The following is a 12,108-nucleotide window of genomic DNA, read 5'->3' as shown; positions in this document are numbered from 1 at the left end:
TGCAGCTCTGCCATAAGGTACCAGAGCCATTTAGTGGACAGAGGAAACCAGGAACCAGCAGACAAACAGCAAACTATGTGTCTAAATATGGATATACATTAACAAAAGCATTCTCTAGGATTTCTCAGGGATTCTCCAATAGTCCTATACGGTGACTTCATCACTGTGTGTCCAGCTGCATGCACACAGTTGGATGCTTCTCCGCTGACCCCTACTCTTCACCAACCAACAAATGGTAGCATTGTGGGTGCCCAGCATGAGAAAAGTGGGTTTGGGACAGAATGAGAGAAGGGACAATGTATTGTTCTGTCTGACTTTACACCTCATCTCCCAATGCAGGATCTCAACCTTCACTGAGAAATCCTAAAGATTCCATAAAATGTTCAGCTTCCATACAGAGAATATAGTGTTACTTCTGTTGCCCAATTAAAAATTCATATATATTTCATAGTCATGGCCACTGAGATGCTTTTAATACTTATAGCTGTAGGTGGGAGATTTAAATGATCATACACAATGGGATATAAAATACTCAAAAACCAGCAGAAAAACCAGATTCCCATAATTAATTACAGACATTTTTGGGGTGAGGAGTACATGGCTCTTACTTCAGGGACAATTAAAACTTGAAGGGCTAGTAAATCTCTTCCCAGGATAGCACCAAAGAATTTCTTGCAGGGGTTATCTTAAATGCACTCAGACAGAAGGAGCTATGCACACCAGTAAAAGCTAATTCTTTTCTTGGTGGTGAAAGTTTACAATGGAGAAGAATTCAGAGGCAGCCAGGATAAGATATAAGGGTTGAACAAAGATCAATTTTGGCTCAGAAAGACCAGTTGGTCAATGTTCTGACCTTGGAAACATTAGCTTTTGGAACCATAGCCCTAGAATAGCCCAGCCAACGTAGCCAGAAATTCTGAGAGTTATACTCACCCAAAGTATCATTTCTAACTCTGTTTTAACTAAAAGTTGAGATGTCTTTTTATATTGCTATTCAAAGGAACAACCAGAGTTCCCTTCTATGCCAGAAAACAAAGCACATACTATCAATCTGTATGACTGTGGTACAGCAATTCACTGAGATCAAAGTCCTTAAGAATAGTTCACTGTTTTGTTATTGGTGAGAGGGACAATATTTATTTATGTATTTATTTATATCCTGCCTTTCTCCTTACACAGAGTCCAAGGCAATCATTTTAGAAAATGATGTTGTACAGTAACACAATAATATTTCCATACTCGTAGTGTTCAGCCTGGAACTCAAGAGAAATAGATTCTAATGTCCATGCCCATGAAGCATGTTGGCCAGTCATTATCTTTCTGCCTAACTTACTCCACTGAATTGTTGTAAAATTAAAAAGAAGAGCTTGGAGAGAAGTACAAATGTTACCCTACTTCAAAGTCAATAAATATTTTGTGTGACTAACTAAACCCCAGTGTAGAAACTGGCAAAAATGTATAGTGGAGGAAAGCATACATCTGCATACACATGTGCCTGCAAAATTTCAAATACAAGCACACAGGTGCATTTGTGGAAAAGAACAGTTACTTCGGGTCAAACCTGCAACTACTGTACCCAATAGCTGTCCATTCTCATGATGGGGGAAAAATCACTTGCAACTCTGACAATCCATTTCTACTGACTGTGATATCACAAATACCTTTCTGTAATGAATTATGTGTCTAATTTTTTTAGGGTCTTCAGTATTGTAAATTTCTTGAAATATTATCAGGGGATCAGGAAGGGGGCCTCTTAGCAAAATTTGTTAGGATATTTGCCACTGCCTTCCTCTGAGATTGAGGCAGTGTGATTTATCCAAAGCCACACAGTGAATTTCCATGATTGAGTGGGTGACAGGGTTTTCTTGGCACAATTTTTTCAGAGGGAGTTTATCCTTATCTTCCTCTGAGAGAGTGTGACTTGCTCCAAAGTCACCTAGTGTGTATCCATGGCTGAGTCAAACTCTGGTCACCCAGAGTCCAACACTCAAACCACTATCAGACACTGGGTCTCACACACATAGCTATCTACTCAGAATAAGTTTCTGATGGAGTGGAGTTTGTTCCACAAAAACCCTAGCCATAATAGGCATATCAGAGCTTCCCCCAAAAATGCTTTTTATAGCAACTATCTTCTAACTCCTCAAGTTCGTGGGTATATATTGTCAGAACGATACTGCAGAGCTATGAGATTAATGTTGACTCACTACCAAATTATACCGCCAATAGAGTTAAGCAACTGATTAAAGGAAAAATCCATCTTGTTGCTAAATGGGCTGACTTACAATTACTCTCGAACTCTTCTTTCTCCTTTTGGTTTCCATTATATAAAACATCGTTTGGATTAGAGAATTATTTTTTTAATCTTACTCTGGCCCCTATTAGAAAAGCATTTACAACCTTATGTTTTCAATGTATGCCTTCTGCCTATTTGACAGGCAGATATAATAACACCCCTGTCCACCTAAGATTGTGTATTTGTAAAACTGGGGTAATGGAGAATATTGAACATTATCTTTTACATTGCCCTCTTTATACAGCTCCTAGACAAAAGTTCCTTGATTATATTTTACACTCTCTGACAGATCTTGTTCCCAGCAGATCTGTATGCTTTTGGCTGGTAATGATGTATTCATTACCTCCATGGTGGCAAAATTTGCTTTAGCTGCTAGTAAGATTAGACTTAGTTCTCAAGATGGGAGTGCGGATTAGAAGTCTCATTTGCCATATGATTTTATCACTATTGTTACATTACTGTATCTTATTGATGGGATTATTTTATTATTATTATTTTGTTTATTTGTATTTCCCCCCAGAAATTCTGTGTCTTGATCCTTTTATATTGCTTTTGTATCTACTGGCTGGACCAGTATCAAATTGTGACAGCTTTTAGCTTTTAATAATAAAGTTATTTTACCTTTTACCTTTTCATTTCTTTTTTAGAAAATGCTTTTAAAAGCTTAGAAACAGTTTAAAAGCTCTAAAAATCTGCAGTCCTATGCAAACCTGTCTGTGATGAAACCCCATCGGACACATTAAGACTTATTGTAATAATTCTGGGCTGCAAAGAAACAGATGTAACATCTTTAAAATCCTTCTAAGGATTTTGCTTTTTAATAAGCTAGGACCCAAACAGACAGGCCAAAATAAAGCTGTTTCATGTCTCTTTGGAGGTATGTTCTTTATATGACACACGCATCTTAAGAAGCCAGAAGTTCTTAGGGCTGGAGCATGGCTTTGGCGTGGCTTCCGACCTCTTAGGACGCATGTAACATTTAAAGAGCATACCTCCAAAGAGACCCAAAGCAGCTTTATTCTGGCCTGTCTGTTTGGGCCCCTAGTTCAAAGGTCACAAAATTCTGTGCAAACATTTGAATTCTCCAGAATTCTTCATCTGACAAGAAAGCAAATACAGTACAGCAGTGATTCTCTCACTCTTCTCACCTGTGCAACCTCTTTTATATCTACATGTGGATGTCACACCCCACTGGATGTAGTATATGAATAAAAAGATAGTTTACTGTGCACATTTTTGTTCACACATTTATGGATATTCATATTTTAACATTTTATAAGGAAATAACATTGTTCAAATTAGAACAGTTTTAGGCTGCATACTCACTGCAGAAATAATCCAGTTTGACAGCCCTTTAACTGCTATGGTTCAGTGCTATGGAATTCTGGGAATTATAGTTTTGTGAGACTTTTAGTCTTCTCTGTCAGAGAGCTCTGGTGCCCCACCAAACTACAAATCCCAGGATTCTGTAGGATAGCACCATGGCAGTTAAAGTGTTGATAAACTGCATTAATTCTGTAGTGTGGATGCAGCCCAAGTCAAATAAATTCTATACTTAAATTCAATACTTCTTCTCCGTTTCCTTTTCTGCCAAAGCCCTGGGCCATACTTCCTTTTCCTGCCTTGGCACCACAAAGCTTCAGGCTTGCTCCCAGACTGCTGCTGCCACCACCACACCTTTGTCACCTCCACTACCGGTCTATAAGCCTTCTCCATTGCTCTTCCTCCCTGCCACCCAGAGGTGGGTGCCGTGGCTGTAGAAGTCTCCTTCAGTGTTGCTGTCCTTCTCTTCCTTCTCCTTGAGATAAGGAAGATAACACTGAAGGAGATTTCGTATGCCTTCCTTGAGCAACTATTGCACCCCCACAAGGTTTGCCACCACCCTGCGTGGATCCATCCCACAGTTTGAGAACTACTGCAGTACAGTCAAAAATAATGGGGAGACAAAGTGATTGATATCCAAGAAACAGATATCAAATTGCCTCTGGTTGAAATCATAGAGTTGGAAGAGACCACAATGGCCACCCAGTCCAACCCCCTGCCAAGCAGGAATACCAATCAAAGTACCCTTGACAGATGGCTATTCAGCCTCTGTTTAAAAACCTCAAAAGGATGAGATCCACACTTTGAGGCAGCATATTCCACTGTTGAACAACTCTGACTGTCAGGAAGTTCCTCCTGAAATTTAGGTGGAATCTCTTTTCCTGTAGTTTGAATCCATTGCTCCTTGTCCTAGTCTCTGGAGTCATGGAAAACAAGCCTGTTCCATCTTCGATACAACATCTCTTCAAATGTTTAAACATGGCTATCCTGTCCTCTCTTCATCTTCTTTTCAACAGGCTAAACATTCCCAGCTCCCTAAGCCACTCTTCATAGGGCATGGCTTCCAGACCTTTCACCATTTTGGCCGCCCTCCTCTGGACACACTCCAGCTTTTCAATATTCTTCTTGAATTGAGGTGCCCAGAATTGGGCACAGTATTCCAGGTAAGTCCTGACCAAAGCAGAATACATTGGTACAATCACTTCCCCTGATCTAGACATTATTCTCCTGTTGATGCAACCAAGAATTGCATTGGCTTTCTTGGCTGCTGCATCACACTGCTGACTCACATTCAGCTTGTGCTAAGACTCCTAGATCCCTTTCACATAAACTGTTGTCTATCCCAGTGTCTCCTATCCTACATCTGTGCATTTCATTTTTTCTGCCTACCTTACATTTCTCTCTGTTGAAATTCATCTTGTTAGCTTTATCCCAGCCCTCTAATATGTCAATGTCATTTTGGTTTTTAATCCTCTGGGGAATTAGCAACCCCTCCAAGTTTGGCATCATCTGCAAATTTAATGAGCATGCTCTTTATTCCTTCATCCAAGACACTGATAAAGATGTTGACTAGCACAGGGCCCAGTACAGATCTCTGTGGCACTCCACTAGTCACCTCTCTCAAGGATAAAGAGAAGCCATTGGTGAGCACCTTTTGGGTTTGGTCAGTCAGTCAATTACAGGCCCATCTAACAGTAGCACTGTCTAGGCTACATTTTATTAGCTTCTTTGCAAGAATATCATGGGGAACTTTGTCAAAAGCCTTACTAAAATCAAGATAAGCTACATCAACAGCATTGCCTTCATCAAGCCTGTGATTCTTTTTTAAAAAAGAGATCAGATTAGTCTGGCATGACTTGTTTTTGAGAAACCCATGTTGACTCTTAGTGATGGCCACATTGTTTTCTAAGTAATTACATGCCATCTGTTTAATGGTCTGCTCTAGAATCTTTCTGGGTATATTGATGTCAGGCTAACTGGGCAATAATTATTTGGGTCTTCTTCTTTTATCCTTTTTGAAATGGGGACAACATTTGCCGTCCTCCAGTCTGTGAGAATTTCTCCTGTTCTCCAAGAATTCTCAAAGATTATTGTCAGTGGTTCTGAAATTACTTCTGCTAGTTCATTTAATATCTTAAAATGGGAAGCAGGAGAAGGATTGAGACACTCAAATTTAAGCCCTCCTAGGCACTGAGCTTGTCAGAATTAATGGGGAGAAGAAACAAAGAAACACACGATCACTGGCCCTGTTGTATAAATACTGTTTACACTTGACTATAACTTGACCTCATGTGTAAGTCAAGGACAGGTTTTAGGGCCAAAGTTATACATTTTGATATGATCCATGGGTAGCTGGAGGGTAAAACCTTGAGGCATGCAACAAAGAATATGAAGGAAACTATGCTAATGAACTTTAATTCTAACAGGCATAAATGTTTGTGCTTGTCCTAACAGCTGGATGGAGGAGGTGGAAACTACCACCATTTCCCCACCCGAGTATTCAAAAAGGTCAGAAGTGGTGCCACAGTGGACAGAGTAGAAGGAGTCAATGCTTCTTTTAAGTTCTCCTGGGACAGACTAAACTTTTGTCTCTTAGCACTCTACTCAGAGAAAGCGATAGTTACTTCTTTTTTTATATAAATGTTAAAGTACAGTACCTACATGACCCATGGATAAGTTGATCCAGATTTCTGGGGTCAATTTTTTCACTAAAACTTCTAGATTTATAGTATATACAGTATATATAATCTATCAAATAAAATCATCCCCACCTGTGGAAGAAAGGCATAGGTTCCTAGAGACTGCTAAAATAAACACAGAGAAACTTAACAGCTTTTACATTAATAAAGCAGGAGATTATTTTATATATTGTGCAAAGATGATTCAATTGTTGGGATATAATCCAGATGAAAATGTACAATGTGGGATGAAGATGACTGGGCAAAAAAGGGTCACTGCCAGCCATGACAAAGCATTTTCCACAAGTGCTGAGTCAGGGGAAGTCACCTCAGATGGTTGTCACCAAGTTCAGTAAACTGCTGCAAAAGGCAGTAAATGTGCGAAGTCACCCTAGATGGGGGACAGAGATCAGTGTGGCACAAGAGGAAGAGGCAGGGCCAAAAGGCCACATGGAGCCCTTACTATATAAGGGAGGTGCCTCTAGTCACATTGTGGGTCGTTGTTGGTGGATGGTGTTGTTAAGTTGTATGAGATTGCTGTATATAGTGGAACTTAGAAGAATAAAAGCCTTGTGAAGAGACATCTGGCTAGAGTCTCTTTTGTCAATTTCAGGAAGGGGAGAGGCATTTCTTCAATTTGCACACAGCTGCCTGTTGCTTGTGAGGTGGTGATCCTGGTGCCAAACGTCAGCGTGGTACATCACGCATTGCACAACAATGCTAACATCAATAACATTCAGAGGACAACCGTTCAAACATGACATGCAAAAGACCTACCGATTCCTTTAATAAGGTGGCAATTTGGAAGGCGCTTTACTTTCAGTTCTCGTGAAGCACAAATTCTATGCCTGCAAGAGAAAGAAAGTAGAAAATCTTTAATAGTGTTAAATATGATGAATAATGCAGCATGAGGGAAGGAAATAAGAACATATGGGCAGCCTGGTTGTGTCACATTAAAGGTCCACTAGATTAGCAGCCTGGTTCTCACAACCATCAGACAAATTGGTTCAAGAAGCCCAGAACCACAACAGAAGGACAACTGCCCAATTCAGCTGTTTTTCCCTAGAGGTGTTGGCTAGGCTCAGAGTAGGGGTGAAAAAACTCAGGCTTTGGGAGCCAAATTCTGTCACCGTGGCCTTCCCTAGATGTCCATGTGCACCCCCATCCCCCAACCCCTGTCACTGCTGTTGGTTAGCTCACCAGCTTTTGTGCAGGTTTCCCCCATTCATTTTTCAAAGCCTGAAATACATTTTGAATTACCTCTGCTGGACACCTTTCACTGCCACTTCTCGGTACCCACATGGCCAGAAGGAGGAGAAGCCTGCCTGAATGAATACCCCTCCATACCATCTGAACTGGGGACAACAACCACACTATCTTTAAAAATGTAGGCCTATGACTAACATAGTCATTTTCTTTTTCTTTCTCCTGTATGATTTAACACCTTTGCCTGACGAAGAAGCCACTGGAGCTTCAAAAGCTTGCAACATGTATATTGTGCATTTTGGCTGGCCTATGGAAGATTTCACTGTTTTGTGGATTTTGGATATTATTGTATTTTGCTATATGGCCAACGGCTATCCCTGGATGCCTTCCAACCCTGTGATTCTTCCTCTCCCAAAGCTCACTTACTGTAATGTGCACTGTACAAATATTACACTTTGACACCGCTTTCACTGCCATGGCTCAATGCTACAGAATTCTAGGATTTATAGTTTTATGAGATATTTAACCTATTCTGTCATTACATTAGGATTGCTGCCATAAATACTAACCCGTCATCTATATGCTTCATTCCAACTACTTTTGGGATCAAAATTACCTGAATTCCCCAGTCAGCAGAGGCAGTAGCTAGGAAGGCTAGGCAATTCTGGTAATCTCCAAATCACCAATTTCAAAGCTCTGCTTCATTCATCTTCCATCTTTAATAAACTAATGTACTCTGACATAACCAAGAATAAAATTAATCATATGACAACTAATTATGCATAATGATTATCCAATTATTCCCACAATCAAGATCTAGCCTGTCCTCCTACTTAATGGACTATTACTGTTTTAGAGAAGACTCAGGCTGCATCCACACTGCAGAAATAATCCAGTTTGAAACCGTTTTAACTGCCCAGGGTCAGTGCTATGGAATTGCAGATTGTTGTGGCCCCAGAGAGGAATGGTTTCAAACTGGATTATTTCTGCAGTGTGGATGCAGCCTCAGGCAGTTTCTGTTCCAGAGACCAAAACTACATTTCAAAGACTTTACTAGAACAGCAGTATGGATCCTATCATTTTAGGGCAGCCTTACAAAGGTTCCTATCCTTAACTTTTGTGAAACTTTTATTGTTGTAATCTTCACAAACCATTTCTTGCTTCTTGATGTGTACAAGAATGGAGGGTCCAGCATCAGTTCAAGGGGAAAACTGGCACTCTAGGTCTTTGGTGCAATCCTGTCACAAACTGCTCCACTGTAGTGGTCAGGGTTGTTGAATCAAGGTCGCACACAATTTTGGGTGGAATCAACATCAGCAGAAATATACTGACCCCAGCTTCAAAATAAAAACTTAGGGGCTGAACAGACCACCCCTTTCAGAGGCAGATCAGAGCCGTGGTAACTACATGCAGCACCCCTGATCTGGCCTTTCCATGGTGCAAAAAGGAGCCAGAAAAAGTGGCCTATTTTTGCGCCGTGGAAAGGGGACCATAGCTGCTAGCACCAAGGCTTTTCAGTGCTCCTTTGGCACTGTGTCATCTGGACGCAGTGTCAGAAGAGTGCCAAGACACCACCCGCCATTTGGTGGGGCATGCAGTATCACGCTGACATGGAAGTAGAGACCGGGTGTGCATCATGCAGACACCATGCCCCCACTCTGCCCTGATGTCGGCCTTTATGGATGGTCTGTCAAAGCTGTTAGATATGGTAGCAAAATAATTTCTTAATAAAAATTATATATATATACACACACACACACGGTAAATATATCATTTTATATTTCACCTTTTGTTAATTTATTAAATGCTTAATTTGCTCCATATTTACTTTCATAGGAATTTAGGAAAATCTTCCTGTTCAGAAATTTTAATATATACCGGTAGGTTGAGTATCCCTAACTTGAAAATCCAAATGCTCCAAAGTCCAAATATGGGTATGTGTTATTTTATCTATTTATTGTTTTTAATAGGATTTCTTATGTAATGTTTTGTAATGAGTTAAAAATCAAAGCAGATGTATGGTACTGGACCACTGTATTCGTCTCTCCCGTTCTGAGGCCATGGATAGATTTGCTTGCAAAATGCACTTTTAAGTGTGGTTTTAATATTGCCTCTTAACCCTTCGAATGGATAGTGCTGAAAGTAGCACTGTATCAAGGGCTGCATTCTCACTGCAGAAATAGTCCAGTTTGACACAGCTTTAACTGCCATGGCTTCATGCTATGGAATTCTGGGAATTATAGTTTGTTTTGGCACCATACCTTTCTGGCAGAGAAGGCTAAATGTCACACAAAACTACAATTCCCATAATTCTAAAGAAGTGAGCCATGATGGTTAACATGGTGTGAAACTGGATTATTTCTGCAGTGCAGATGCAGCCCCAGTCAGCTTTGTGATCTGAGTGGGGGATTTCAACACAAGTCTCTTCAATCCCACTCTCACTATGACACTACACTACACTGCTCAGTTCGTATAAATTAGATCAGGCTGGGTGTATTACAATGAATTACAAAATGTTTTAACTTTAACCCAAACCATTAAGGGAAAACTGCTCAAACATTTAAAGAGATTTCTCAACTTTATGAGTTTATGAGCACAGAAAAAACTTGTGTTATGGAAGCATGTGTACAAAAGGTACATGCCATAATACAGACAAATACAATAGTATATAGAAATTAACTTGCTGAAAATAGGTTCATTAGAAAAAAGGGCTTCATAAAAATGTTTATGTCAGGAAAATGTGTGCCCCAAAGTGTGTCATTCAGGAGAAATGCACATGAAAATGTGAATGAACAATGATGTAAACTTTTTTAAAAGGACTGGTTCAAACTCGTACACAATCTTAAGGATGAATAATGAGAAAACTGGATCAAATAGAAAATACAGTTTCACCCACCCCTCTTGAAGCTCACATGTGTGGGAACTTTCTAGCTGACTCCCCATTGGGGCTCTCCAATGACATCCCAGTAACTTTCTAGCAAGCCAAAGCCAAAATGGATTTGTGTAAGCAAGACATCAAGCAGAAAGACACACCAAAGTATAAACAACAAAAAACTGTTGCAGAATAGGATATCCACCAGCAATCCTTGCAACAGGCTCTTTCTGAATTAAAAACGAGAACTTTGGGTCCCTGTGATTGTCCTCATGCTAGAGACATACATTTGAATATGCTAACAAAAGCTTGCATGGGAGTAACAATCGCTACTGGCAGTTCAGCAGAAGATATTCAAGGGTGGGGATGCCTTAACCTTCAGTAAGTTTCATATGTACAAGGAATTTAAAAGATGGCTTGCTTGGTGTAATTCTTGTTCCAGATCATCATTCCAACAATTTCTTTTGATGACTAAATCCTTGGCTAAGGTACATAGAAATCTTTCATTAAGCCTTTAGACAAACAAGTATTTTCTTTGTCAGTTTTCAATTTGCAGTAGGTCTAATGCTGTGTATGCCACTGAGCACTCTTTTAAGGCATTTAAAGTTATTGAAATAATTTGGTACAGACCTTTGTTCATACAGATAATTTTAATTTTGTGTTTTTTTGTTGGTTGCCTCTGAAGAAGGACCTTCCTGGTCTGAAATAAAACTGGAGGGCAATAACTTCTCTTGTCCCTGGCACTTTGCAAAATGAGTTCATCTTACAGCATTTCTTTCCAGTACTTAGTAGTAATTTCTGTTAGGGAACCAGGGTGATGTAGTGGCCTTGAGTGTTGGGCTACCACTCTGGGAGATCAGGGTTCAAATCCCAGCTCAGCCATGGAAACCAACTGGATGGCCTTAGGGAAGTCACACTTTCTCAGCCTCATAGGAGGGCAAAGGAAAATTATCTCTCAACAAATCTTGTAAAGGAAAGCCCATGATCTTATGGATCTCCATAAGTCAGAAATGACTTGAAGGCAAGCAACTTTTTTTTAAAAAAAGGATTCCATTATTATTGTCTGTTGGGAACATGACAATAATAAAAGACAAATAAACCAAACCATGGTTGTTTCCCCCCCCCCCCCCCTCCGTTGTACAGTGGGATCTAGACAGTAGCTAGATTATCTCTTCACTCCATTTTTGAAAGATTCATTAACTACCTCCACTGTACGGCTGCATCAGCAAGATTGCAACATAAGTCTTATATTACACAGTACTCTTACCAAAGTGCAAACAGGATGAAAAGACAAGTAGTCTGACGAAATCAGTACACTGCCCTTTGTAATATATTTTCCACAGTATTTTAACCTGAGGTTATGTGCATACCTATCCAGAAACTATAGCAAAGCTTGATGTGTAATAAATAATTAAGTTCGTCCTTATTGTTGATGTGTGCCTTCAAGGCATTTCCAACTTATGGCAGCCCTAAGGTGTAGCTATCATGGGGTTTTCTTGGTAAGTTTCTTCAGAGGGAGTTTGCCACTGTCATCCTCTGAGGCTGAGAGAGCGTGACTTGCTCAAAGCCACTCAGTGGGTTTCCATGGCTGAGCTGGGATTAAAACTCTGGTCTCCCAGTGTCCTAGTCCAATTCTCAAGCCATTACACTACACTGGTTGAGTTCAATAAAACTTACAAGTCAGTGTGTAAGATTCAAAGAATATGATCAGAATATTACCAAAATAACTAAAT

At 40.0% G+C, this 12,108-nt stretch overlaps 1 protein-coding gene across 1 annotated transcript in view; it reads right to left on the bottom strand.

Annotated features, from left to right (window-relative positions):
• The window catches only part of LOC149309878 (serum paraoxonase/arylesterase 2-like), a 34,479-nt gene that overhangs the window by 14,515 nt on the left and 7,856 nt on the right, over positions 1-12,108 (bottom strand). Inside the window, exon 2 of the mRNA XM_089533198.1 lies at positions 7,075-7,145. Within this exon, the coding sequence (XP_089389324.1) occupies positions 7,075-7,145 (71 nt within the window). The remainder of the gene's footprint in view (positions 1-7,074; positions 7,146-12,108) is intronic.

This window comes from Sceloporus occidentalis, unplaced genomic scaffold (assembly GCF_023333645.1).
Source record: "Sceloporus occidentalis isolate IW3139 unplaced genomic scaffold, rSceOcc1.0.p SCAF_7, whole genome shotgun sequence".
NCBI classification, from domain to species: domain Eukaryota; kingdom Metazoa; phylum Chordata; class Lepidosauria; order Squamata; family Phrynosomatidae; genus Sceloporus; species Sceloporus occidentalis.
This window is presented reverse-complemented; position numbering and strand designations above follow the sequence as displayed.